This window comes from Brachionichthys hirsutus, chromosome 4 (genome assembly GCF_040956055.1).
Source record: "Brachionichthys hirsutus isolate HB-005 chromosome 4, CSIRO-AGI_Bhir_v1, whole genome shotgun sequence".
Classification (NCBI taxonomy): domain Eukaryota; kingdom Metazoa; phylum Chordata; class Actinopteri; order Lophiiformes; family Brachionichthyidae; genus Brachionichthys; species Brachionichthys hirsutus.
The window spans coordinates 10,364,171-10,392,093 of NC_090900.1; the positions used below are offsets into that span (position 1 = coordinate 10,364,171).

Consider the following 27,923-nt stretch of genomic DNA (forward strand, 5'->3'; position numbering starts at 1 on the left):
TTTTTTTTGTAAGAGTGGACGAAGGTGTGTGTGCATCGTTATTGTTGAAGCCAGTCCACAGCTTGCCCTACAGTTCCAGCTTCTGCTCAGTCAGCCTCTTCCTCTGAGACCCTCATGGGGGGGAACTGTTGGCAGCCCAAAACTCTGCGATTCAGTGAAGCCTGGCTGGTAGTGTCGTAAATAACACAAGAAGTGAAATCAGCACTCCTGATTAATATTCTGAAATTAATTCTTGTGGTGTGACATTAAAGAGGCCGAGACATCGAGAAACTGGAACTTAATTAGTACAGACAAAGTACTAATTAAGTACAGACCAAAGTTGACTGGTCTTAGTTCATTGATTAGGCTGTTTACAACAGCGTTTAAGAATCAGGCTGATGAATCGTCAATTGCAATCCTTTCCCCTTTTCTCCCCCCCCCCCCCGTGCTTGTTTGCACCTCCTACTGAGAGCAGTTTCTGTTTGGCGCGAAGTCTCACCCTGTAGATGTAGCTGGCGTCCTGCACATGCTCCAGCTCTGATCCTGTTTCCACTAACAGCTTTCTTCCTCCCTTCTTCTCTCTCCTTTCCTTTTCCATTTCAAACCTCTGGTGCTGTCTGGCTGTTCATCCTTGGCTGCACGACTGCTCATGTGTGTGTGCTCATGAAATGCCTGCCTGTGTGTGTGTTTGCACCTTTTTTGACCTGCGTGGACATGCTTGTGTCTGAATGTGGTCATGTGTGCGTTTGTGTGCTCGCTGCAGTCGTGCGGAGCAGGTGCCTCCCTGCCTGACTCACGAGACCTCCCTGCCCTCGCCTTGGGGCACACCAGCACTCGCCAGGAAGAGGTAGCTACAGAGCTCTGTCACCTTCCTCACCTTCATCCCTTCCTTTCAGTTTTCCGCACCTTTATTTAACACTACGTATGCCCAAGGTGATCAGGAATTCTTCTAACGGTGAATCTTGTCAGCAAACGTAACCTTAAATGAGAGATTTCTAAAACTTCTCTACAAGAAATGTTGCTTTACAAATAACAAACATTTAAACTCAATTATTTTCATGTTTTTTATCAGTTTTGGGTCTGTTTTAATCAGATATTTTATAGACAAATCATTTATTGATTAATCGAGGAAACCGTTTTAGAAATTTACAATGTAAATCATTTGTTGCAGCCTGAAACTGCAAATCCACACATTTGATAAGGTAAACAAGAAATCATTAATTAGTCTTTCTAAATAAAACAATTTCTAAATAAAATAAAATAAACATTATTTAATTAAGTTTCACAATTCACTTCTATTGATGTGAAGTTTTGAAGAAAAATGTATGCTCAAATTATAAACTATTGTAACACAATCTTTTTTTTTTTGTTGCTAAAAATAAGAAAAACAAAATGATTCTGTTTGCCCCATCCCGTTCTTTATCTCTTGACTGAAATTTGATATTGGATTAAAATCTTTCTTGTGGGTGGATTTTATGGATGAATCCTCTTTTTGAAGTTCCTTCCCCTATAAAATCAGGTGTCGCCAGTCAGTTAGAGCCACATAAAAGTACAAAATAATAACAATGCGGCAAACCAACACAGTGTGACTTCTTTTCTGACCAGCGCAGAGAAATATCTGTCTCAAAAATTATTTTGACAGACTCGTCTGAAACTGCTTTCTGCCAGCGGAGATTTGCACAACGACAATTGTTTTTGGTGAAATCATGTTATTGGCATGGAAATCCTCGTTTCTTTGTCAGTCCTGCTCCTTGCCACCTTTTCTTCTCAGATGGAGGTTTTGTGGTTTTATGAAATCATAGTTTGTGAGGACAATGAGACACAGGCTGCTCTATATTTGTTTGGTTTTATTCAAATGAAAAAATCGAATTGTTATTTAATATTATTCAACATAATCTTATTTTGAAAACATCATGCAATGAGCTTTACCTTTAGGACATTTTCAGCAGTTTGTGTACAAACACAGCCATTAGTATTGTGATTATCTGGCTTTATGCTGGAAGATTTCCATTTCTGACACTTATAATTTAGTTTCCAACCACACTCAAACACTTGATTTACAGGAAAAGAGTCAAGTCTCCTTTCCAAATCTGGTCTTCATGGTTAATCTGCACCTCTGTAGACTGGGAAAAAAGCGTTTTCAGATATGGCTGAGTAAGTTTTTGACTTTGTCTCAAGGTGTGTCCCAAATTGATACTAAATAGAAATTAAAAGTGTGTGACTCGGTTTTATGATGCTCACGCTGGAATAATTGTAAGGATGGTAACCAAACTTTGTGAACGTCCCAGAAAACAGCATATAACATGGCAATTTTCCTTCTTGTGTTCTTGTGAAGTTTAATCCTCCAAGTTTTAACTATACAGTAGTTTATCTTCCCTGATATTTATGTTCAAGCATGATGTAGTCTTAAAAGAATTTCTAAAAATGAATTCATCCTAGTTATGTTTCCTTGCCGACATCTAACCCTTCCAGCACTTTATGCTGACTCCAGCCTTTTCCATCTCAGCTTCTCTCCGGAGGGGGAATTTGCCACTTTCTAATTTGCATAGCAGCAACGTGCCTTTTTTGTTTAATTGCCTGACTGCAGGCCTCAGCAGATCTCCCGTTTGCTGTGGGTGAAACGGTACCTGACTGAGACCTCTCTAAAATAGGAGGATGGCTGGTTTGTGTTAAGTAAAACGAAAGCATTAAATACCTCCATACAGTTAGTCAGTGTAATTATTTCTGTCCTCGTTGTAAGAATGCTCCCTTCAGGAAGAAATCAGGATATTTTGCGGCCACTTTTCCTATCTGTACTTAAAAATAATGGTATATAATATATACATATATATATATATTTCCTGCATGCCAAATTGTTGTGTTAAACGTTTTATTCCTTTCCATCAGTCATTAAACTGTTGTACTGATTGCTTTATCAGAGTTCACTGGACTTGGCTTTCTATCCTTTGTGCTTCCCAGACATGGCCACTACAGTTCGTCAGGCTCCTCTGCCTCAATCAAAGCCCTGACAGATCTGAAACTCCACTTAGCCAACCCCTCCCACCCCACTTCGTCTTCGTCTGACATGGTCGTCATCCATCCGGGGGCTGTCCTGGCCATGCTGGACCTTCTGCCCTCCGTCTCGTCCGACAGTCAGCCGGAGGTAAGGACACACAAGAAGGAAATGTGCTAACTTGCTTTTCCGGTGAAGGTGAAGGGGTGGCGAGCAAGGCAGGAAGGATTCTTTATTTTGTTGGTGTGTTCTGTCGGAGTAAACCAGACTTGCACTGGACCTGTATCTTATAAAAATACAGGCAGTGCAAGTAAATTATAGGAGTAAAATAAATCTGTGTCATGTCCTCCTGTGTTCCCTCTAGCATGCTCTCGACCTGCAGCTGGCTGTGGCCAACATCCTCCAGCTCCTGGTGAACAGCGAGCGGAACCAGCAGGTTCTGTGTGAAGCTTGTCTTCATCAGCGGCTGTTGCAGCGCTGCAGTCAGGCCCTGGGCGATGAAGACCACCCGCTGCACCCCCCACTGCAGAGGATGTTTGAGAGGCTGGCTTCTCAGGCACTGCAGCCGATGGCACTTAGGTACTGTGCTTGACCAGTGGTTCTACTAATGATCAGCTTGGCATCGATTTAAAATAAAAATAAAATGCACCATTCCCAACTCCAGTGAAACGTCTTTGACATTTAGCCAAAATGTAATGTTGTCCCAAGTTGCCTTTACCCTGAACTGAGGTGACAGCTTCATTAACTAGATCAGGATTCTGTCATTTGTGCAGTGACCGGTTTAGGGCATCTCAGCTTGTCCAATAAAGTGGAGTTCTTATTTTCTTGAGAATTTATATAAATATAGTTAAGTCACCGTACGATTATGTACTTTTAGCTGGCAATTGCCTTGCAAAATGTTTCACTAGTGCTGTTAGAATGTTTTTTTTCCATATTATTTTGTGGGTATTTAAGCCTTTATTTATTGGCGGACCACACAGGGAAGACAGAGAAATGTCAGAAGGTTCCTGGGCAGATATGTGAGCTCTATAATTGCCCAACTGCCATATCTTACTGCCTCTTGTTCGGATTAGACCTTCCCAACGTTTCATTTTATCAGTTTAGCTCAACGTAAAGGTGATGTTTTTTCCTCCAGGGGCTGAAAATTGGTATTTGGGAAATGCAATCTGCTTTGACAGGTTTCAATATGCCACGCAGGGCTATGTTTGCAGACAAAGCAGATTTTCCGCTCGGCTAGTTACCTTAAATGGGAGCTTGGGGTTGAGGAATGGGAACGAAAGTTTCTCGACATGCACATGGTTGCTTTCTTTTTATATGTAAATGGAGCCTCTTCCCGGATGATATTTGCTCCACTTATTGTGCGGGAGGTAAATGAAACTGTAGCTGTCAATCTGTTTCACCCCCTCCTCTCCTGTCCTCCCTCCCTCCCTGTTTACGTCACTCGTTTGCTGTCATTCTTTATGCCATTTTGTCTCAGCTATGCTAACATATACCCCAGCTAAGCACCAGGGTCTCTGTGTCTTTGTTCTGAAGTTGTCGGTGTCTCTCCCCCAGAACTTTGACAGCTGATGGAAGCCATTACTGTGGCCTTGCATTAGTTTAGATGCATGGCGTTGAGATTTACTGCAGTCCCTTAGCGCTTTCATACAAGTTGATTGTCTGCTGCTGTTAATGTGGTGTAGCCTAGATTTGATTGATAAAATATAATATAGAGTTTGACTTAGATAATTTGCTTTTACTGTAACAGGAGCAAAAATGTCATTTCAGTAAAAAAATACTTTCATATTATAAAATGTACAAGCTGATCAGAGCTGGAAAGGTCAATGGTAATCTCCATAACAAGAAACGGTATTACTGTCTCACCGTTCCATTCATCCTTTGTGTTGGTTTTCTTTGTTGCCGTATTTCTATCCTTGAGATCTTCCTTGTCTTCTCCTCCAGGGAGTTCTTACGTCTCGGGAACCCTCTGAACTGCGGCGCCTGGGACAAGAAGCTGCTCAAGCAGTACCGGGTCCACAAGCCGAGCTCGCTCAGCTACGACTCTGAAATGAGAAGTAAGGCAACGCCTCTCATCCTGATGTTGACCGCGTGGTATTCACTCTGCAGGGGTGTTAAGGAGCGAAGCCCCCGGCGGTATCTCTGGACAGCTCATTTTATATCATTAATGTTGTGCCTTTTTATAATTCAAATTATGGTATTATCTCTTTTATTAAACACTGTATAATAAATTAAAATGAAATCATTTTTTGACTTTAGCCAGGCAGATATAATAACATGGCTTTGCAATAAAACAATAAATGCAATATGCAGTCACTTCAGTACATCTCTGAAAACATGTTTATATCATACGTAAAAGATTGCTTGCCCAACTTTAATGTTATTTAAATTTGCAGAAACGTCTCTATCTGCGTACCTGCTATTTTTGTACTGTGCCTGATAATTGAAGAATTTAGTCCATTGGACCGCCAGGGGGTCGTCTACCACAAATGTTTCCGAGGGTTTTGTCGTAAGCTCATGTTAAATTACCGTAAGTATATTATGCTGCGTCCGCAGAAACTGTCGTACACTCGATTCCCTCGCTTTCCAGTGTGTTGTAAAAACACGGCGTAAACAGACAAAAAAACAACAGACGAGTGCGGTCATAAAGTCGAACTGTCGTAAGCCGCGTAGGTCGTAAGTCGACGAGCCCCTGTATTTTGAAGTATAATGTCATTTGAGTCATGCCAACATCCTCCAAGGAAGCAATGGCGCTCCTTTTTTTTGCTCACTCTCCCTGCTTGCTCGCTGGGACGAATCCTCCAGTAAACGTGCTGTGACTACAGCGGATGAGCATTTAATTGCCATTTAACTAGCGCTTACATGGTGCTGGAAATTGGGGTGGCTCTAAAGATTTCCTGAAGGGTTCAGACGATTGTGAAGTCAGTGAAACAGCCTTGATACAGTATGTACAGCCCGGATGTCCTAACCAGCACGCATGTTTCCTCATATAGATTCTGCATTGTAGGACAACTAAGCACATTGAATTACTATTAAAATAAAAGTGCACACCGTACAAATATCTTTCTAGAAAGCAAAGGTTCATGTAAGGCAGATAATACTAAATGTATTACTTCAAGTGGCTTAGATTTTAATAATAATACTAATAATACATTTTATTTGTATAGCGCTTTTCTTAGAACTCAAAGACGCTTTACAGTGTACATAGTAAAAACAATAAAATAAAACAAAAAATACAAACAATAAAAATGTGAACACGGATATAGAATCAATAAAATTCCAACAGTAAAATAATACATTAAAAGTGAACACGGTTTAAGCAGTCAATAAAAATTCCAACAGTGCAATTATAAAGTAAAAGCAATGTTAAACAGATATGTTTTAAGATCTTTTTTAAATGAATTTAGATCCGGGCATGCTCGTAGCAGTTGTGGGAGTGTGTTCCAAAGTGTGGGTTTAAAGGAAAACAGCAAGTATCATTATACTTAAAAAAGATTACTATCCAGTTATTATCCAGTTAAACAAAGAGTGAGTTAAAAGTTGTTTGTTTCCCATTAGCATCTTTGAATGTTTATCATTCTGTGGGCTCCCTTAGCATGTCTTAATTACTTATTGTGTCTCCCCCGATTTGAGCATGGACATTAACTCCCCACTAATTACTGCTCTCGATAAACAGCCACTGCTTGAACTTGCGGTGCCATTTTCTCTATCTGAGAGGATAATGGAGCACGGATTATTAGCTGCTCATTCTGTTTGTCTGTTGAAGAGGGAATGAAGAAGCCACACATTTCTTACAAAGAAAATATATCTAGTCCACAGAAGCTCTTTCTGGAGCAATGAACATATGGGTTTCATTCAATGCTTCACGCCCTAAGAGTTTGACAGATACAAGCAATAATACATAGTTTTTCCTAAAACATATACCCGTATATGAATTGATGCTTCTCCTGTCCTGATGTCACAGACAGCATGACCATGTCCATGGAGGGCTTTGGACCCGACAGCGTCTTCACCACCCCTGCAGAGGACAACGGCCAATATCGCATCAGCCGCAGCCTTGTTCGTTCTGCAGAGGACAGCACCGTGCCTCTCACCCGAGTCAAGTGCCTGGTTTCCATGACGACGCCTCACGACATACGTCTTCACGGGTCGGCCGTGACGCCAGCGTTTGTGGAGTTTGATACATCGCTGGAGGGCTTTGGGTTAGTCCTAATTAACATTAAAAAATACTGAAGGATTTCAAGAACGTCTTGTATTGTTTTTTATTTGATTTTTTTCTCCACGGAGGCGGGGCTTATGCGATCAATCGTTTGTTTGTCCGCCCGTCCGTCCATTAGCAAGATAACTCAAAAGGTTCTGGACGCATTTTGATATAATTTTCAGGAAATGTTGGAAATGTTGCCAGGAACAGATAATTACATTTCGGTGGTGATCCAGAAGAGATCCTGGATTATGGATCAGTTTGAAATATTCGGTAACATTGCAGTCAATGGAGCTTCAAAATGTGTTCCTCAATATCTCGGTTGATTATTGACCAATGTTTATGGAAAATAATGTGGAAAGCATGGCACCACAACATACGTACATGTACATTTGCCGCTAAAATATTATCTAGCATTTTTTCATTTGCACATCCTGCGGAACAAAATGTATTCATATTAAATTGTGTTGTGCTACTGTCCATTTGAAAATCAGTGCAATACTCACTTTCCCCTACTTTCTCTGCTAAATGTTCGACTTTGTTCACCAGCTTCTCTGTAACTTAGACATTTGGATCGGGCCAGGTAATCTGGGTTTAGCAGAGATTGTGACCTTCAAAAGCCTCCCTGCTGCTGCTACTGCTGGGTTAATGAGAGTGCTGAGACTGAACCAGATAAATGGGCTTTAATAATTAATCAATGAGCTAAAAGCCAGAATCCTTTGTACACCAGAGGAAGACTGCAGCGCTGAGATAATTATGACTTTCTCACATCAAGCAACACCTTTCATCTTTTGTTGCATTGAGTTTTTCAGTCTGTTGTTAAAGTGGGAATTATTTATCGGTATGTCCTTCAGTCCTTCCATTTTTACAGCCTTCTTTTAAAAATTTTGCAGTAACAGATGACGTCCGTCTCGTTGTGGATCAATTCTCCACACACATCTCAGGCTGAAGAACATTATTTCCCTGCATAATTAAACAGGTTCTGTGTGTTTGTTTTTTTCAGCAGCCCCTGGAACCGTCTTAGCAGGAGCCCGATATTCGCCTCCTGCCGTGCATACAAATCGGATTATTAGTCGCTTTTTATGTCACATAACACCCTTTGCTGTGGTTTGAGAGTGTTTCTGCTGTCAAAGGCTGCAGGGCCTTAGCTTTGTGTTACATGTTTGCAGCACACAGAATGCTGGGGTCAGCGGACATGGCAGCATTTGGCGTGTGACCTTGGCCAGTCACCCATACATTTTCAGCAACACATATGGTACATGACACACGGACACAAGTTAAAATGACACACAGTAAACAACTGCTAAAGGAGACATGAGGCAATTGTGTTATTTTCTTTTATTCTATTATTCATAGGAATACAGGTTTAAGAAAGATACAATTTTGTAATGATTTTCTCTGTTTAGCAACAAAATACAAAAAGGTCCAGTCAAGTGAATACCTGACCAGAAATGAGTAGCATCATATTTACATGTTACGCTGTTGTGTATTAAAACAACAAAGGGCATAGTTATATGTAAAAATGAAACTCCAGCATAAGAATCAAGAAAAATGTTCATTCAAATATTACCATTGTCATGCACCAAAATCTAATCAGCTATTTCCTGACCCACTTCCAGCAATTTTCATGGAATTAATTCCCTCTTGTTTTGTGTACTCTTGCTGACAGTCAGACACAAGTTTGGTTGAGGTAAAAAAAAAATGTTGTGAAGAACACTTTGTGTGACAGCCAATGAACCACGACATGCACAATCGACACCGACAAATGAATCCGAACTTTTGTTATTCTATTTTAACCATTTCTCATTTTGTTTTTTTGGAATGAGCTTCCACTCATTCAATCACCATCATTTCATCTACCGTAACAGAGTAATACAAAGGCTAGCTGCCCATGTTACAATCCTCAGATACTGGGCAGGACAGAGTAATGTGAACTCGTGTAAAAGTAATGATAACTGAACATGAAATCTTCAATGCCAATCATGCCTTTGCCGTCCTACTTTTAAAAACCAGCATCCACACATAATGTAATGATAATGTTTCCCCCTCATAATTTCTTTACTTTCCCGTCCCCCGTTTAAACCCATCTGGCGAGCTGCAGCCGCCGCCTCAGAATAGAACCTGGAGCTTCTCCTGAAAACAAAGCAAAACAGCAGCTCACAGTCAAAGAGGCACTGGCCCAGTTTCTCCTCAGCAGCAAGAACAGAGCAACACACACACACACACACACACACGCGCACACACACAGACTACCCCTCCTTCCTTTCCCATCTGTCATCATGAAATATTGATGCCCCTGTGGCTAATAGAATTCTCATCTATGTGCACATCTACTCTCTGTCATGCACAACATGCGTACACTCAGTTACACAGTGATTCTCTCAGTGCCATATAATTAATAATTTAAATTTAAATGTCTTTCTGTCCAGAACAAAAAATAGGAAATTGGCATTTGGCAGGCTGCAGAAGTCCCTGGAGAGTTTTTGTTTTTGTGTGTGTGTGTGTTTTAACCGAATCAACTTGATGAGGAATGAGGTCTAAAGACTCATGTGATCATTGTGAGGCAGCTGGATGCTGCTCTTATTAGTAAAATAGATTGTTAGGTGTGTGTCTTCCAGAAACGTCCTTGAGCGAGCCAATGAATTCCCTGACCTCTGACCATCCGCTTTCAGGTGGAAAATCAAAACGAGAAAGCCATGTTACAAAAAAAGAACAAAAACGGGGTCCTTTTATGGTCTAATCAAGCAGCACGCCTTCAAGTTTGAGAAACTGAAACTGGGAATGATTTTAATTCAATTTGGAGAGTAATTTATTATTTTTCTTTTATATTGTGGCGACCACTTAGAATAGGTCTCTCACCCAAGAGGTTCATGGGTAATGGGCGTGGTGTTGCGGCCATAATGTTTTGGCAATATCACATTAAATTTTTGTTTAAACAGGTGCAACGAAATTGCGATTCCAAATTACTTGTTGTAATGACAATAAAGACCTATTAAAAGACTAAAATGTAATGATCATTCAAATTCCAAAGCCTGATAATATTATTATAATTGGTACTTTTAATGTGACTAATCCATGGCTGAAGTTACTTATTAATGCATTATTACCTAGCCGCTACCCAGCTAATAGATACATGTCTATGGCAGGAATACATACTGTATCTAAATATGTTGCGTACTTATTTTACAACTGTTCATAAAACTTTTTTTTTGTTGTCTGTGCAGGTGCCTGTTTTTGCCAAGCCTCGCGCCCCACAACGGTCCCACCAACAACACCAACTCCTCAGGTGTCAGCGATGGCGCGGTGCTGAGCGGCATGGGTACAGGTAAACGCAGCTTGTGTCCTTTGAGGGCTTTATTTAAGCTAAGATGTCACGTTGGATAAAGTAGTATTAAGTAATGTAGTACAGTAGTTGCTTATTAGCCTCTACACTTCACCCGGAGACCAAGAGACAAACCTATCCTAATAGAGAAGTTGGTGAACGAACAACATCACGATGTTTACTTCTTACATCTGTAGCGTTGTTTGTGTGCGCCCTCTTTATCCTCACGTCTTTCAGTTCCCCCCCACATTTATGTATTCCCCTGATGTCAGCTTGTCTCGTCTTCTTTTGCTGCAGCTTCTTAGATTCCCTCAGGATTTCTTCTTCTTCCCCTTATTTTTTCAAAAGATTTCTTCTTCTTTTTTTTTGGTGCATACTGGAGAGAAAACCTTCAACACCCGAAACCCAAACAAGCAGCGACTCTGATGTGTGTTTCACCTCCTCCATGGTGCACAGATTCATATCTGCAGCCTCAGTCCTCGGGCCATTGGTTTATTGTTTGCTGGTTATTTTGTATGTTAAAAACAAACCAGATCGTTGCAAAATGAAACCTGAATTCCAGCATAGATTTTACAGAAGATGGTTTGCTGACCTGAAGGCAGAAAACAATTTGATATATGATGTTATGGATGATATTTATAGTCTGGAGGTTCATTTCGCATTAATCAAGCCCTCTCCTCTCCCCTCCTCTCTTTTCCTTGATACAGGACTATCTTTCCTCCATCTGTCTACGGAACCTATTCATCTGCTCTCTCTATCTTCCTCCACTCCAAGGCTATTTCAATAGCTAACGCTCTCCTCCCTCGTGTCTGCCTGTCACTCACATTTTCATTTTGTGTTCTTTTCATCTGTCATCTCGGTCTTCAACCGCTCTTCTTCCTTCTTCTCATCGGTGTTTACCGCGCCTCCTTACTTGCCTCATTTTTTCTCAATCCCCTTCCCGCTCCTCCTTTTCTTGCCTCCCTTTCTGGGACCACTCCTGTCTAACCCATATCCTCCGATGCCAGGAAGAAGCTCGTTCATCAGCATATCCCCATTCTGCTCATGAAGTCATAAAACCTCTGTTGTATCAGCCAGCTAGAAAAATAGAACCAGTTTTCATCACAGTTTGTGCAGAAGTTCTGCTACAGCTTTTCCCCTCAACGTTAATGGATTTATTTTGTGTCGCAGGACCCACTAGTCCATAGTCGGCTACACAAATAAGAATTAATGTAATTAATGTATTCTGGCCAATTTTAATTTGGTCCAGTCTGATCATCTACGAGACTTATTGAATTGTCGTTGCTGCAGGACACTGTAATTTACGCCTTCAGGTTTTGAGCCCAACATCCTGTAATTTTACTGACATTGATTGGGCTCCATACTTCCAGCTCTTTTTGATAGTAACCTGATTATTGCTGACCTAAAGACACTTTCCATGTTGTCTCACAAGAAGCTCCACATTTAAGTAAATAAAGTAATCTTGTAATCTGTCATGTTTGTGTTAGTCAGGAAAATAGTGAAAATGTCTCATCAGGAAAAGGGAGATGTGCATACCAATGGTCGCGAAGGCAAACATATGTGTTCAAATATTTGACAGTTCCTATATGGCCCTCATCGCTCTGAACCTCTGTCACCTCCAGGGGAGCGCCTGTTTCCCCCTCCGTCAGGCCTGAGCTACTCCACCTGGTTCTGCGTGGAGCGCTTCAGCGCCGCTCCTCATGCCCACCCACTGAGACTGCTGACCATCGTGCGACGGGCCACGTCCTCTGAGCAGCACTTTGTCTGCCTGGCCGTGGTGCTGTCCGCCAAAGATCGTTCGCTTACTGTCTCCACCAAAGAGGAACTTCTGCAGACCTACTGTGCGTAATGTCAGAATTGAACAACCTGTTTTATTTATGGTTTACTAGTGACAGGTTTTTTGTTTTGTTTTTAACAACAAATGAAGTCAACGTAATGAGTGAAGTAGAAATGGTTGATGATTTAACTGGGATGAGATTTTTAGATCTGCTGAGGCCCTCTGATTCATCAGTATCCCTGCCCTGCTTCCTCTCCCTCCCTCTAATAAAGCTGCGGACGAGTCAAGTGAGGAATCCTCCTTCTATGAGATCCTCCCTTGCTGTGCCCGCTTCCGCTGCGGCGAGCTGATCGCTGAGGGCCAGTGGCACCACCTGGTGCTGGTCATGAGCAAAGGCATGTTGAAGAACAGCATGGCCACGCTGTACATCGACGGCCAGCTGATCAGCACTGTCAAGGTAAAGCTGGAGTCTGAACGATGGACTCTGCAGTTTGCTGGGCTGACTTTTTAGTGGATATACAGTACTGTAATACATTACCCACCCTGTGGGTTTTTAGATACCCACTGGATTGACTGCTATTAATTTAATCAGTAATGAGCATTCTTTATTTTTTCAAGTAAATCGATTGTAATAAATTCCATACAATATCAGAAAAGCTCATCATAGCTCAGGAAATATCTTTATATTTATTAATTCATTTTATGATTTACACATTTAATTTGCTTTAAAAGAAAAAACAATTGGTATTTTTGTTTGATAAATAATCCACATTATTAATCTGGAATTTTTATTAATCATACAGATTTCTGTGTCTGGGATTTAATGTTGAACTGCTGTTTTGATTCTGTAGGAACTACAGAAGTACATTTCAAAAGCAAGCTTTTAACAATATTCTCACGGCATAGAATAATGTGGCTTGCGGTTCAGTGACTTTAGATTCTCCTGAGAATAGAGAGCATTGCAGACAAACAGCTCGGCAGACCACAAGTCTCCTGCTTCCTCTCAGCGCCGCTGATAGCAACGGCTGCATTTCCTGCTGAGGTTGTCACTGAGGAAAGAACGAGCTGCTCATACGTATCTGTTGTGTTTCTGCGTGCATCTAGAATTGTACTTGTGGTTTAACTGTCCCTGGTGAATGAGATTTTGTGAAGTACACATCTTGTCTCTTGAGAATTAAAGTGGCTTAGCGTCCCATGGGTGCTCTTGAAGGCAGAATACCATCTATCTGGTATCAGCATGAATGATGACAGTTTTTAAAACAATGCTCATGAAGGTTGAGCTTAGATTTACAATTCTCAAATAGAGGTGTGTGTGCTCAAGGTTCGATGAAAGTGTCTTTGTTTTTCTACTTATTCAAACTGTTTTTGTGGCTTCATTTGAATTTTAATCCTCTGTACAGCTTTATCGATCAGTTAATCTCTATTGTCTATCATTAATTCCTGCCACCAATGATAATTTTTAATAATGTTTTTTTATGGATGCATTATATCAGCTAACTCATATTATTGAACATAGTGAAAAAAGTGGCCGTTATAATTCTGAGTTTAAAGGTGTTTTGTAATGTGTTTGTTTTCCATCTAACAAAATCACACAAAAAAATTCAATTATTTAAAAAATGTTCCCCCCGGACACATCGACTGATTATTTCTGTTATTGAACTCAAATCAGAATAATGCCGACATAGACTTACCCATCTATGTCCCTTGCCCTTCCCTCTCTCCAGCTTCACTACATCCACAGTGCCCCGGGTGGATCTGGCTCCACCAACCCTCCTGTAGTGAGCACGGTGTATGGCTATGTGGGTACGCCCCCTGCTCAGCGCCAGCTCTCCAGCCTGGTGTGGCGTCTGGGTCCCAGCCACTTCCTGGAGGAGGTCCTGCCTGCCACCAGCGTTGCAACCATCTATGAACTGGGCCCCAACTATGTAGGGAGCTTCCAGGCCGTCTACCTGCCTTGTGAGTGTTCGCCTCAGTTTCAACTTTCCAGTATGGTCTCAAAGAAATGCGTTGCCTCCATGTGCTGTCTTGAAAACACTTTTTTCATGAGTTCTAATCTTTTTGGTTTTCTAGTCTTTTTTTTGCACACATTTCTGCACATTCTTTATAACCTTCTCATTGCCCCAGGTAAAGACTCAAAGACAGACGCGGCTCCTGCCTCCCCGGTGGCGCTGGTACCAGAGGAGAAGGTATCCTTCAGCCTTTATGCGCTCTCCGTGTCTACTCTCACGGTGGCTAAGATCAGGAAAGTCTACAACAAGCTGGACAGCAAAGCCATCGCCAAACAGGTCAGATGCACCTCTGCTTGGTTGCCAAAGTATGGTTTCCATTTACAAGACATCTTTTAAAGCTAATTGTGAAATGTTCAGAAACACCTGATAGGAATATTAAACGTGCAACTTGGAATAACGGTTGGACATTAAACGGTCTTCCTCTAAAGATCCCGGTGTTCGTGAGGAAGCATGGTTTGAGTTTCACCACTTCTTTAAATATTATTATCTCTGCCAAGTACGTCATGTTTTTAACCGTGTCTGTCTGTCTGCTTGTCTGTTTGTTAGCAGGATTACAGAAAAATGGATGGAGCTTGATTAAAAAAAAAAAAAAATCTGCATTCAATTCACTCATCAAAAATCACAGTCATACTGGGTGGAAAGGTCTGCTGAGCTCGCCATGTCTGGCAGATGCTCAGTTTTCCGAATCTCGTGTAGCGTGCAGACCTGCAGAGTAGAAGGATTTATATCTTCAAAAAAAATAAACACATGTGAAAATGTGCAGCCAGTCCTTTTAGCATAGATGTGCATGTACACATATATCTTTGCATTTACAGTAACAAACACATCATGTTGTACCAGCACGTGTGTGTACTTCTAAGTAGCTCCTTCCTGCATCCTTATCTCAAACCCCACACGTCTAGTTCGTTCCCAGCCTGCGATGCTATTAAACTTCGACCCACAGTGCCTTAGACTAGAGGAAGCAGAGGAAGAAGTGCTGAGGCAGCATTTCTGTTACAGCGGTGACCTGCTATAGAACAGCAAGCGACTGCTATATGTTACCAGAAGTGAAAGAATACATTCATGTTTTTGACACACTGTACCTTTATCTATACTTTCTTAATGAAACTAGTGAATGCCACATTTATCGCTTTTTGAATTAGCCATCATATTTAAAAACTAATTAGAGCTCTTCTTCCTTGCTTAATTGTTCCAAAGTTCTAACTGTTGGATTGAATGGCTTTAAGATCATAACACTGCAGCTCTCTGCAACGCCTTCTTATCCCACTGAGACATCCACAGCAGTACACGTGATAAAAGTCAAAGGAGAAAGTCATCCAAAATGCATAGAGACTAAGCAATGTGTTTTATTGTTCTATTTTTTTAAATAAACCTCGTCCCTGTCTCCGTCTTTAGCTCGCTGTGTCCTCTCATGAAAATGCCACTCCAGTCAAGCTGATTCACAACGCCGCCGGCCATCTCAATGGGCCGGCACGCACCATCGGAGCAGGAGTCATTGGATATTTAGGTAAACCAAATCTGGAATCAAGAATAATGTTTTATTTTGTAGTCGTTGCTCAGGTGGGATTGACTTGCTGCGCTGCACAAGAGAAACATTTATACTCAAAATAGATTGTTGATTCAGATGGACCTGCTGTGTGTCTATTCAGATGTTGTTTAACATGAAGTCCAATATACTCTATATGTGTGTGTGTTATACTTGCACCTTTAGAAGCTTATGTAATTTGAAATTGTTGCATGCTTGCTGCATGCTCTCTTCTAATTAAAGACACAACTTTCCTTTTTTGACACCTCCAGGTGTCCGTGCCTTTGTGGCCAAACCTGTAGCCACAAACCTGCAGTATGTGGGTGGAGCAGCAGCCATCTTGGGCCTGGTTGCCATGGCATCCGATGTGGAGGGGTTGTATGCAGCTGTCAAAGCTTTGGTGTGTGTTGTAAAAAGCAACCCGTTGGCCAGTAAGGAGATGGAGCGTATTAAAGGATACCAGGTTAGATCAAGTTTAATGTTACCAGCTGAAAATTGTAAGGAATTCATCTGTGAACGTTTATAAAATGTGGTGGATTTTGTATTTCATGACCAAAGGTTTTAGGTTTCTTGAAAAGTTTCTCTTTTTTCACATCTTTATTTGAATCCCACCCTGTTTTATGAAATGTTAATGTTCATTCGGTTTTAACGGCAGTTCATTATGGATCTTAGATGCTATTTGAAAAAAGCGGGTGAAATATTTCATTCTACACAATACTCTGCATTCTTTTAATCGAACTGAACAACAAACAAAAAAAATCATTTTTTTTACTGTTTAATTTTTGTTAAACCTGAGTTATTTAGTCACTCCCATTGCCAGTAACCATAGCATTTACATTTCTAGTAACTTTAGTTTATTCTCTTTTTTTTTCAATGAATTCGTGTCTTCTTGTGTTGAGAACATTGTCATGTTGGCATCACTGATCTTAAAGCCCACCGCTGTTTCCTTTCTTGATTACAACCTGAACACACATAAATATGGTTGATCTTGTATCATAAGGTTATATCTTATCTTATCCAATACAAAAACACGATGCATTGACATGCAGTGAAACGTGATGCTCGTAACACTTCTGCTGCTGTCTGTCTTGCAGCTGCTCGCTATGTTGCTGAAGAAGAAACGCTCCCTGCTCAACAGCCACATCCTCCACCTCACCTTCTCTCTGGTGGGGACTGTTGACAGCGGCCATGAGACCTCCATTATTCCCAACTCTACTGCCTTCCAGGACCTGCTGTGTGACTTTGAGGTTAGGGTTAGAGTCACAGGCATATTATAGGAAGTGCTGTGACTAATAGGAGATAAAGAATCCTAACTCGGGAGTTGATGCATTGAATTGGGTCGTCAGTCATTTGTGCTTTCGAGAACACCTGATTGAAGTCTCAGTCTGCTCCTTCTGCTCCTCAGGTCTGGCTCCACGCTCCCTACGAGCTCCACCTGTCTCTGTTTGAGCATTTCATCGAGCTACTGACAGAATCCAGGCAAGTGTCTGAACCTTTTTTTTTTGTTTTAGACATGCCCTGAATTGACAGGGCTGTCAAAAGATGATAGAGGTATACGCTTCCAGCCCTGAAAACTGATCCAAGGAAAAGTTAACGTAGCAAAACCCTTTCCTGTTGGTGAAGTGGGTTATAATTGATAAAATAAATTTGTCATGAAAGTCTGATGGGGACACAATGAAAAATCAAGTATGCTACTTTACTGATCCCGTTTTCACACATGCACATCACGCACAGGCAAATGGCTGTGGAGTGTTTGCTCAAGTGTAGGGCAGCCATGCGGCGATGCCGTGCTAGCAGTTGGGGGGGGGGGGGTCCCCAAATACTGAAAGAATCATCTTGAGTACATGGAAAATGTCTGCACGGTTGTGTTTGGAAACCAAAGTTTAAGTGGCGACACCCTTTTTTGAATTAAGTTCAAACTATTTAATACAATGTGGACAAAAGTTATTTTTTGAAATGTAATTTTTAATACTTGAAAAGGCACATCATGATTTCATGTATGATGGTTTATACATTTTTGAGCCATAGGTTAAGCTTTTGAAGTCTGAGACATTTAAAAAAGAAATTAGTAATTTTTATATATCATATAAGTTTATTGAGGTTTAGCGTTGATGATTACATTTTTATACTGTATGCTGGGGTGTTAAAGAGATTAAACGGTGTGTCAATTTGAATACAGGAAGTTAACTGACGCCGTGTCTTACTTTCTGATTTCACGTACGTGCCATACACTCTCTCTCAAACAGCGAAGCAGCGAAGAATGCCAAACTGCTGAGGGAGTTTCAGCTGATCCCCAGACTGCTGCTGACCCTGAGGGACACCTCGCTGTCGCAGCCGACTGTAGCTGCCATCAGCAACGTGCTCAGCCTGCTGCTGCACGGCTTCCCCAACCCTTACGATCTGCTGCGGTAAACACACATTCAGATACACTCGTTTACAAGCGATCGGGACTGGCAAGAATATAGATGAACGTTTTCTTCCTCCTCCTCGCAGGTTCGGCCAGTTCATCTCTTCTACACTTCCCACATTTGCTGTGTGTGAAAAGTTTGTTGTCATGGAAATCAATAACGAGGAGAAGACTGATGGAGGTAGCAATCGTTTAACTGCACTACCATTACTGTTAATGTGTCAGAATAAAAAACATGTACTTTGAATCACATTTATGAAGATAGATGGTTGGTTGCCATTTTGGCAGGCGATATTATTGTTTTTCCTTGTTCAAACTTTCTTGTGTCTGTCTCCAGGCAATGATGATGATTTTGGTGGTCTCCTGTCAGCCAGCCTTATTCTGCTGAGGAACCGCCTGCTAGACAACCTGCTTCGGCTGCTCTTTACCACCAAAGAGAAGTGCTCCGTAAATGCGCAGTAAGTCGTCTCCTCTAATCTGCTCATTCTGAAAATTCAAAATCAAAATTTAATTATCATGTAAATAAAATACATTTAACTTTTTTTTTTTAACTGTTAGGGCAAAGCTGCTCTTCTTGTTGTATTTTTTTTCTGGGTGGAATGGTTCTGAACCATTAATTAGAATATATTGATAGCACTTTTATAACATTTTGGGCTGTCCATGTGACCCATTTGATCTCTGTCTCCGCCTGCAGGGCGTGTGAGGAGCTGGTTCGGACTTTGGGATTTGATTGGCTCTTAATGTTCATGGAGGAGCATCTTCACTCGACCACGGTCACGGCAGCGCTGTGGATCCTGGTGGTGCTGCTTTCCAATCAATCAATCCTAAACCGTTTCAAAGAGGGCCTGTGTGGAGGCGGCTGGTTGGACCACACCGACTCTGTCCTGACCAATAAGATTGGCACGGTGCTCGGTGAGTGCACAGGCCCGGGATGGCTTTATAGTTATCGATGACAAGTCACGTCTGTGACAAACAAAACGTGCAACACAGTGCTCAGACCCACATTCCTCACCACTAGTCAGATGCATGCAGTAATAATGTGCAGTGTATATACTGTGATGTGCAAATATGGCTCAGCAGACACCTCTTCTCACTCTGGCAACGTTTTCCGCCGGAGTTGGCCTTCAATCGGTAAACAGAAAGCCGCGCAGCTTGTGCGCCGTACAGCCAAGGGTTCGTCTTTTCATTTTTTGCCTCCTTGCTTTTCCCGCTGCTGCAACAATAGGCCCGCCCTGAGCTCAAAGGTTTTCAACCTCATCAGTTTGTCCTCTTCCCTCAAAATGCTGATTTCAGTTTTCCTCACACAGGCTCTAATCACACTATTGAAGAAGAAATCATGTGTGGATTCATAAATTTAAAGATGACATAACTTGTTTTCTTTCTTTTTTTGATTCCCAATGTCCAGGTTGAGAACCATTGACCTTGCTTATGAAATCCATGTTGAGTAGTGACATGGCCCAACAGAACTACCACTGCTGTAGCATCGTCAGAATGTTGAAGCCCTCCAGCGCAACCAAATCCTTATTTGTTCTTTTGTTACTCCTCAGTTTTCATTTGATTCTCTCAGTAAAACGAGATTACCATTCCGGGTTATTCCTATCGCTACTTCCCTTATAGACCCTTTTAAGTCCCAAAACCAATTACGACAGCTAAATTTGAAGATGCAAATCGTGCCTTAGTCAGAGGATGTGTAGCAAATGCCACCAGTGTGTCCTTATTACTCTTCCCCTAAAACTTCAACCCTCCTCTTTAGGCTTCAACGTGGGTCGCAGCGCCGGTGGCCGCTCCACGTTACGGGAGATCAACCGGGACGCTTGCCACTTTCCCGGGTTCCCTGTGTTGCAGACGCTGCTACCAAAACACACCAATGTGCCAGAGCTCTACTTTCTGCTCATGGCACTGTTCCTGCAGCAGCCCATCACTGAGCTGCCAGACTGCCTGCAGGTACATGTTAGTATGCAAACACTTTCTTCTTCGTCTTCTAATAACGGGATTTGTTTCCTTGGTCTGAACCGGAATGCTCAGATGTGTGTGTATATAAAATAAATAAATAAATAGGATTTAAAATGAAAGTTTAGAATTACTCATTTAGGCTTTGGTCCCTCCCCAAATTAATCTGTCAAATTCAGTTTAGGTACTTTTATTGAAATGTGTATATATTTAGACAACCTGTAAATGAGTTTCCAGCACAAATAGGACAACGTGATAGCCTCTAACGTTTGACTTTATGGAGTGTCATAATTTGCAACTCCTTTTACTATACACAGTTTATTATCAAACCACAAACCACTCAGTCACGACAGAAAAACTCATATCAGTCATTTGCAACTGCAACTTGTTCTTGTGCTTGTTTAAATCTATTAGTGCAGTATATAGTAATTTGGAGCGTGCGTATTACCCCAGTTTGTGTCTGTTTGCCTCCTCAGTTTGATTTGGACTCCATCTGGACATTCATCTTCGGCATGCCTGCCTCCAGCGCGACCGTCGTGGGCTCCATCCACAGTGTGTACACCGAGGCCGCCTTCTTGCTGCTGGCCATGCTGCGCAGCATGCTCAACCTGGTGAGAGAACCTCTCTGCTGGGAAAGAACCTTGGCTCCTTTTTATATCTCAGGATCAGTTTTCCATTTGTGTAGCAAAGGCCTTAAAGGAACTTCTTCACATTGAATTGTTTTCTTGTGTCCTTCCAGCCATGGCAGTCGGAAGAGGAAGGATCCTGGCTGAGGGAGTACCCAGTCACTCTCATGCAGTTCTTTAGGTATCTTTACCAAAACGTGCCGGACATGTCGCCAATGTGGCACAGTCCAGAGTTCCTCTGTGCCCTGGCAGCAGCTGTCTTCCCTTTCAACATCAGGCCCTACTCTGAAATGGTAAGATTCTACTTTTGTCACTAAAATTGCTCTAAATCTAAATTAAGATTTAGAAAAAGTGAAGAAGAGGTAGAAAATCTGTGACCTTTAATTTTGTCACCAATTAAATGTGAAATGTTTAAAACATTTCATCTTAAATGTTTATAAGTCCCCTTATGTTTATAAGGGAATGGTTGAAATGAACCAATACAACACTCTAATGCCTAACAATCTACTGCAGATATATTGTTATGTGTCTTTTGGGGCAATAAACTGTAACATAATGCATTTTTAGAGTCTTCCTGGAATTCCTGGGCATTCTAATCACTGTAAACTACTGCAGTTTCAAAATGCAAGGCACTGCAGATTTTCTGTGTTGTAGGGCAGTCAACCCAATTAGATACTTGCTCCTGCAGAGTGCCATTAAATCAAGGTATTTGTCAGTACAAATTACCAGAGGAAAGAGCATGGGGGGGGGGGGGGCTGGAAGTACTGTCCAGATGTAAATGTGCAAAACATCAAAAGTATTGATTATAAATCATTATAAATGATCTCATTCATCCCAGGTCAGTGATTTAGATGACGAGGCCGGTTCTCCCATTGAGGAGTTCAAGGCCTTTGCCGGAGACTCGGGAATGAACCGCAGTCAGTCCGAATACTGCAACGTCGGCTCCAAGACGTCGCTGACCAACCACCCAGCCAAAAAGTATGTCTTTGACTTCATGAGGGTACTCATCATGGACAACCTCTGCATGACCCCGGCCAGCAAACAGACTCCCATCATTGACATGCTTCTGGAGGTGAGTACACTGTTGTGAAGAAGTATTTAATGTATGTACCAAAGTGAGGAGACATTCAACTTTAAGGGTTTTTCTCTGATTAGATTTAAAATGGCTATAACTGCAGTTCTGTTTATTGGTACTGAAGACCGCTCAGTGCCGTAATGCCCTAAAAGAGTGTTTGCGTGTGTGTTTTCTGGTGCTAGGCCTCTCCAGAGCGCTCCACACGAACTCAGCAGAAAGAGTTTCAGTCCAGCATCCTGGACGGCGTCATGGAGCATCTTCTGGCAGCTGATGTCCTCCTAGGTTAGAACAGAGTACTCATCGCCTCAGTCATGTTTGTTCTGTTTCTCTGTAAGCTTCATTGTTTTCTATTATTCTATCATTTAGCCTTTAGATAAATGCTGCACACTGATCCTGGATCCTTCATCCATTTTTTTTTTTATTGATGGTTGTGCAGAAAATGGCTCTAAGGGGCCTTCTGCAGGACAGCTTGGACCAATTTCTGAGAAGGCTCATGTCATGTTAAATGTAGGATAAATGTCTCTTCCTGCTCCTCTCCATTCAGGGGAAGATGCCTCTCTGCCCGTCAGCAGTGGTGGCAATTATCAGATCCTGGTCAACAATGTCTTCTACTTCACCCAGCGGGTGGTGGACAAGCTGTGGCAGGGCATGTTCAGCAAGGACTCTAAGCTGGTGGTGGATTTCATTGTTCAGCTGATTGGACAGGTGCAAACTATAAACACTCTGCACGCACTCTTGATTGTCCATACTGGACAGATTAACCAGGTGATGAATACAATTTTGTTCATGAATAAATTCTACTTTCACTGACAAAGGTTATGACAATAACGCATTGCATTCTTTGACATAAGGGAATGCTCAGAAAAGTTAAGGTTAATCAAAGAGAAAATTAACTCGCCTGCAAAAATCATATCTTTACTGACCTTTGGAAGTTTAAACATCGATCTTCTCGGGTTTTTTTCAACCATTGCTGAACATTAATTTTAAAGCTAAATTAATTTGCTCAGTTAAAATTTGTTAGACAGTGTACAGTTTTCCATCCTGCAGCTTCAGATCCTTGCTGGAAGGCACATGACTCAGGACAGGAAACCTGTCATCACCATTTACAACCAGAGCTGACGTATGTCTAATTATTATAATCAAATCATCTTATCGCACCCCAGAAAAGATGACGCTGTTTGCAAGAAGAATATATTTTATATTTGATGAATATATTTATTAGATAGAATGTTAGAGTACAAGTACAGTCACACAGTAGCATGTATTACAGTACAAATAAAGTCAAACATCCGAAGCCGGTGCTTCCTGTAAACAGCCTGCATTATCAGTCTGGACACTTCTCCCAAGCAGCCGCATGCTATCTGTGTGCTGCACCGGATGGAGAAAGAAAACAGTCCTTCTGTGAGCCTTCTTCCAGTTAATGTAATAGTGGAGACACCCATGGTTAGATTAGATACTGCAGGCATAATTTACTCAACTCGGCCAACAAAGGCGCATAAATTATATATGCCATTTAGTCCGTTTAGTGCCCGACTAGACTAACAGCTAAGTAAACATCTACCGGTATTATATTCAGGATTTAAGTGGAAACAGACAGCCCCACCCCCACCCAAGGTATTATTCCTGCACCTCTGCCACAGAGAAAAGATTGCATTGCTTTTCGTTTTCTACCAACAACACATGGCAAAAGCATTTATCTGCTCATTTAATCTGTAATGGAGACATGAAAGGGGCTGGAAACAATGCCAGGCTGCCAGTCCGACTGGTTTGCCTGTCTGTTTTCATTCTCCTGGGGGAATTGGTGCCTGGTGGCAGACAAGATTAGACAGTAAATGTGGGAACTAGTCTAAATGCAGATAGTGTCACTATTCTACTACCATTTCAATGTGCAGGCAACCTTTACTTCAAAAGGATGTCCAGTTTGTGTTTTGTGTTCTTCCTTCTGGAATAATAAAAAGGATATAAAAAGGATGAAGGATACCTCCAGAAATGAAGTAATCATTTGTGTCGTAGCTCCTCTGTAAGTTGGTTCAAAACATGATCTTGAGCACTTAGACTTTCTCAGTAAAGACGTGTCTGGACTTTGTATTCTACGTTGCTATTACTGCTGTGTAAATGAGAAGATTAGGAGATTATCCACTGAAATTAATTTCAAGCGATAATGTGCCTTGGAAATATCCCAGTGTGATTAGTGGTTTATGGCTGTGGACTTCATGCTGAGACATTCAGGAGGAATTAGAATGTGCTTATTTTAAATTTCACTCAGTTGATGGGTGCACAAGGACCCAGTTCTTACTGTTATTCGCTTGTTATTAAAAAGACAGGCTGCATCATTCGGTTCAGGATTTTCCCAGTTTGTCCTTGAAATAGTTTTCCAATCATTCATTCAATCTATTGATCCTGTTTTTGCAACAGGCCAGGTTGAGCTCCACTAGTTTCTAGTCCCTCTGTAGTCACAGAGCTTTACTTTGAACACATCGTTGTGATTTCAAATTGTTAGATGATCATCCAGATGTGTTGAAACAAGCCTGTTGTATTTTTTGCAAATATGTTTCCTAACCATTCTTTGTCAGAATAGCAAAGCTTCACTTGCTTGCCTGACTACTTAAACCAATCCAGCGCGGGTATCTGAAATAAATCGGCTTTTTGCGTATCCAGCGCACCGAAGTTTGTCAGCAACACATTTAAATAATTAGCATACCATAACAAGTGGATGTCGAGCATTTCTCTTGTTTTAACATTTTTATAATCTCCTGTATCTGCTCGTTCGCCTCCATCTTCTCCCCCTCTAGTCTAAGAGGAGGTCCCAGGGTCTCTCCCTCGACGCGATCTACCATTGTCTCAACCGGACTGTACTCTACCAGCTCTGTCGACCCCACAAGACGGTGGCTCAGCAGGTGGCCCTGCTGGACGCCCTGCGTGTCCTGACTGTCAACCGGAACCTGGTGCTCGGTCCAGGCAACCACGACCAAGACTTCGTGGCTTGCCTGGCTCACTGCTTTATCTGCCTGCACAGTGGGAGGTAAGGTGGCATAAGTTGTGTCTGATGCAGAGTCTCGAGCTGGTTATCCTGAATAATCCAAAGAAATCCAAATATTTACAGAAAGGAACCGTTCTGAATGTTGTCCAATTCACAGCAGACGAAGCTGTACAGCGCATCGCAGCAGCTTAATGTGTGCGTCATTAGTGTATTGCAGCAGTAGAGAAGTTTAAAAAATAGGAAGCTTTTATGTGTAAAGCGGTTGTATTTAAATCTTTGGTCTGGGTGATGTGTACTGGGGGACAGAGGAAGAATCTGAACATGTTTCTGATGAAGACATGAATCAAAGACTCTTTTTTTTCTGTCCAAATAACAGAAAGCTAAAGGACTTGTTCCTTATTCCCAGCATTGCTATTATCAGGAGTTTAGCTAGTCAAGTCATTTTGCCATAAATGAACTGCTTGTCTACGCATGTTTCTCTTGCTTTTTGCTTGTGCCCTGGCAGAAGTTCTGATAGCTTGAAATTTGGAATTAGTAGGAAAGGCACTAAATTCCCTACCATGTTGAGAACAGAACACTTTGTAAATAGATAGATAGATAAGACTGTCCTGCTGGAGACCCGTTGTGTGATTACCCCCCCCCCCCCCCCCCCCCCCTCAGAGGCAGGCTGGTACTCCATCGCTGTGTTTGTCTCTGCAGCAGCGTCGATGGCTTCGGCCTTGAGGCAGAGGCCAGGATGACGACCTGGCATGTCATGATGCCTACGGAGAACGAGGCCGATGTTTCTCACAGCCACGACGTCAGTGAGGGTGAGAGACCGTTGGACTGTGTGTGTGTGTGTGTGTGTGTGTGTGTGCATTCGCGCTCAACTATTCTGACTGTTTTTGAAAGGTTCTTTATATACTGTATATATCAGCTGGTAAATCTTATTTTGACCAGATTTTTTTTCCAGTTTAGGCAAGTTGGATTGACAATGTATTATTATTATTATTATTATTATTATTATTATTATTATGAGTGATTTTAAATCAATTCCATTTGACATGAAAATATGTCCATTCATTCTCTTTATTCAGGACTCTTGCTTTGTAATCATACGATATAGTTGCAGGGGTTTGACAATACAGTCTATTTGCTCTCGTTTTGGAGCACAGGTTTTATTGTGTGCTCGCATAGTGTTATTCAGATCATTGTGCGCATGTCAACAAGCTGACAGACTCCTTAATGAACAGTAGTAATTTCTCTCCCTCTCCAGGACGGCAGCTGCTGCTGAAGGCGGTGAACCGGGTTTGGACGGAGCTGATGCACAGCAAGCGTCAGATGCTGGAGGACATATTCAAAGTGTCTCTGCCCTGTAATGACAGGGGCCACGTGGACATCGTGACGGCACGGCCTGCCCTGGAGGAGCCGGCCCTGAAGAGCTGGCAGAACCACCTGGGTGAGGGTCTCTGGAGAACCCACACATACAGTGAAACCACACAGACACGCTGCGCAGCACTTAAACATCTCACCAGTCGTTTCTGTTAGATTTACATTATTAAATTGAATGTCTTTGGCAAAGAAAATACAACAGTCCACTTTTGATGACTGACCTTTGATTACCATCGTTTGCATTGCAAAAAAATACATGAATATAAATTAAGTGGTTAAAATGAATTTCCTGTTTTACTTGTTTGTTGCAATGAAAAAAGGAAGGTTTCTTCAATGGATTGGTTTTGTTTTTAAAAAATTTCCAGTTTTTTTTTATAATCCCAGCCATGAATGAAATGAAGAGAATATAGGACTCAGTTACATGCGTGGTGCATTTTCTTTTTTTACATTTAGAAGTTAGGCATTTAATTATGTTTTTTGTTGGGGAAATGTTGCTTTCTCATAGATATACATTCAATGTTGGTTTTGAGTAGCTACTTTAATGCCTTCTGTAACTGTCTGTCTTCAGTGAAATGCGACCATGGCAGCCGAGTATTTCATGCCTGTTGTGTAATTTTTCATTGCTGGCACATTTCAGCAGCCAATTTCAATCCGGTAGACATAAATGTCACCTTTCAAATTCAGAAAGTGTTTCATTGATGAGCCAAAAGCATTTATGTATTTAGGATTTATAGCATGACTTATTTGTTTTGTGTGCATCTCAACACTTTTCTATTATTCAAAGATAAGGACTGTTCTTTTGGTCTAGTAAAAAACAAAAACAGGTGTGACTTGTTGTTTTCCTTTCTCTGCTCTTTCTAATAGTCTTTGAGAAGAAGTGTATTAGTCGAGGCGAGGCGGTAGCACCGGCGACTCAGTCCAAACTGTCCAGAGTCAGCAGCGGCTTCGGATTGTCCAAGCTGACAGGCGGCCGCCGCAACAAGAGGGATAACAGCTTGAATAAGAACAGCCTGTCTGCACAGGTGTGCAAAACGCCCCACCCAGCGCACAGCTGGAGCGGATCTGCATACTAAACCTTAGGCTGCGTTAGTCAACTTTGTGTAATGCAGCCTGGTGTTTCTAATCAACAGGAAACCTTCCAATGGATGTTCACACACATCGCTGTTGTTCGAGACCTGGTGGCCATGCAGTACAAAGAATATCAAGAGGTATCACACGAGTGCCACTGCCAGTCTCAAATGATGTACCGACCGTGTAATTATACAGCTCAGGTGCACTGCAAAAAATAAAAATAGCAGTGGAAAATGACTGAGTGTTATCTAACAATCCAGAAAGGATATTCCCCCCAGGACAGGAAACCAAACAGTGCACAGGTCGATGTTCACAGATTATTGAAGCAGCTAATGATGTACAGTTTATAGCAGCAGTGCTAATGTGACTCCCTACTCACCCCTCATCTATTCCTCTATCTCTTAGCGGCAGCAGAATGCATTCAAGTATGTGACTGAGGAGTGGGCATCCATCGAGTATGAGCTGCTCCGTGAACGGGGTCTCTGGGGGCCGCCCATTGGTTCCCATCTGGACAAGTTTGTGCTGGAGATGACTGAGGGGCCCTGCCGGATGAGGAAAAAGATGGTCCGCAATGATATGTTCTATATCCACTACCCATACATCCCAGAGATTGAGCCAAACACCAACCCATCACAGGTAGT

General features: G+C 41.8%; 1 protein-coding gene across 1 annotated transcript in view; it reads left to right on the forward strand.

Annotated features, from left to right (window-relative positions):
- wdfy3 (WD repeat and FYVE domain containing 3) overlaps nucleotides 1-27,923 on the forward strand; it is a 61,867-nt gene that overhangs the window by 23,680 nt on the left and 10,264 nt on the right. Inside the window, exons 14-43 of the mRNA XM_068760732.1 lie at nucleotides 743-826; nucleotides 2,938-3,121; nucleotides 3,336-3,550; nucleotides 4,913-5,025; nucleotides 6,933-7,170; nucleotides 10,394-10,494; nucleotides 12,114-12,332; nucleotides 12,541-12,725; nucleotides 13,993-14,224; nucleotides 14,393-14,553; nucleotides 15,673-15,784; nucleotides 16,075-16,265; nucleotides 16,897-17,049; nucleotides 17,208-17,281; nucleotides 18,049-18,210; nucleotides 18,296-18,390; nucleotides 18,547-18,667; nucleotides 18,904-19,121; nucleotides 19,963-20,159; nucleotides 20,636-20,770; nucleotides 20,899-21,078; nucleotides 21,624-21,857; nucleotides 22,043-22,142; nucleotides 22,405-22,565; nucleotides 24,653-24,882; nucleotides 25,540-25,649; nucleotides 26,096-26,278; nucleotides 27,076-27,233; nucleotides 27,342-27,419; nucleotides 27,688-27,918. Coding sequence (XP_068616833.1) covers nucleotides 743-826; nucleotides 2,938-3,121; nucleotides 3,336-3,550; nucleotides 4,913-5,025; nucleotides 6,933-7,170; nucleotides 10,394-10,494; nucleotides 12,114-12,332; nucleotides 12,541-12,725; nucleotides 13,993-14,224; nucleotides 14,393-14,553; nucleotides 15,673-15,784; nucleotides 16,075-16,265; nucleotides 16,897-17,049; nucleotides 17,208-17,281; nucleotides 18,049-18,210; nucleotides 18,296-18,390; nucleotides 18,547-18,667; nucleotides 18,904-19,121; nucleotides 19,963-20,159; nucleotides 20,636-20,770; nucleotides 20,899-21,078; nucleotides 21,624-21,857; nucleotides 22,043-22,142; nucleotides 22,405-22,565; nucleotides 24,653-24,882; nucleotides 25,540-25,649; nucleotides 26,096-26,278; nucleotides 27,076-27,233; nucleotides 27,342-27,419; nucleotides 27,688-27,918 — 4,855 coding nt within the window. The remainder of the gene's footprint in view (nucleotides 1-742; nucleotides 827-2,937; nucleotides 3,122-3,335; nucleotides 3,551-4,912; nucleotides 5,026-6,932; nucleotides 7,171-10,393; nucleotides 10,495-12,113; nucleotides 12,333-12,540; nucleotides 12,726-13,992; nucleotides 14,225-14,392; nucleotides 14,554-15,672; nucleotides 15,785-16,074; nucleotides 16,266-16,896; nucleotides 17,050-17,207; nucleotides 17,282-18,048; nucleotides 18,211-18,295; nucleotides 18,391-18,546; nucleotides 18,668-18,903; nucleotides 19,122-19,962; nucleotides 20,160-20,635; nucleotides 20,771-20,898; nucleotides 21,079-21,623; nucleotides 21,858-22,042; nucleotides 22,143-22,404; nucleotides 22,566-24,652; nucleotides 24,883-25,539; nucleotides 25,650-26,095; nucleotides 26,279-27,075; nucleotides 27,234-27,341; nucleotides 27,420-27,687; nucleotides 27,919-27,923) is intronic.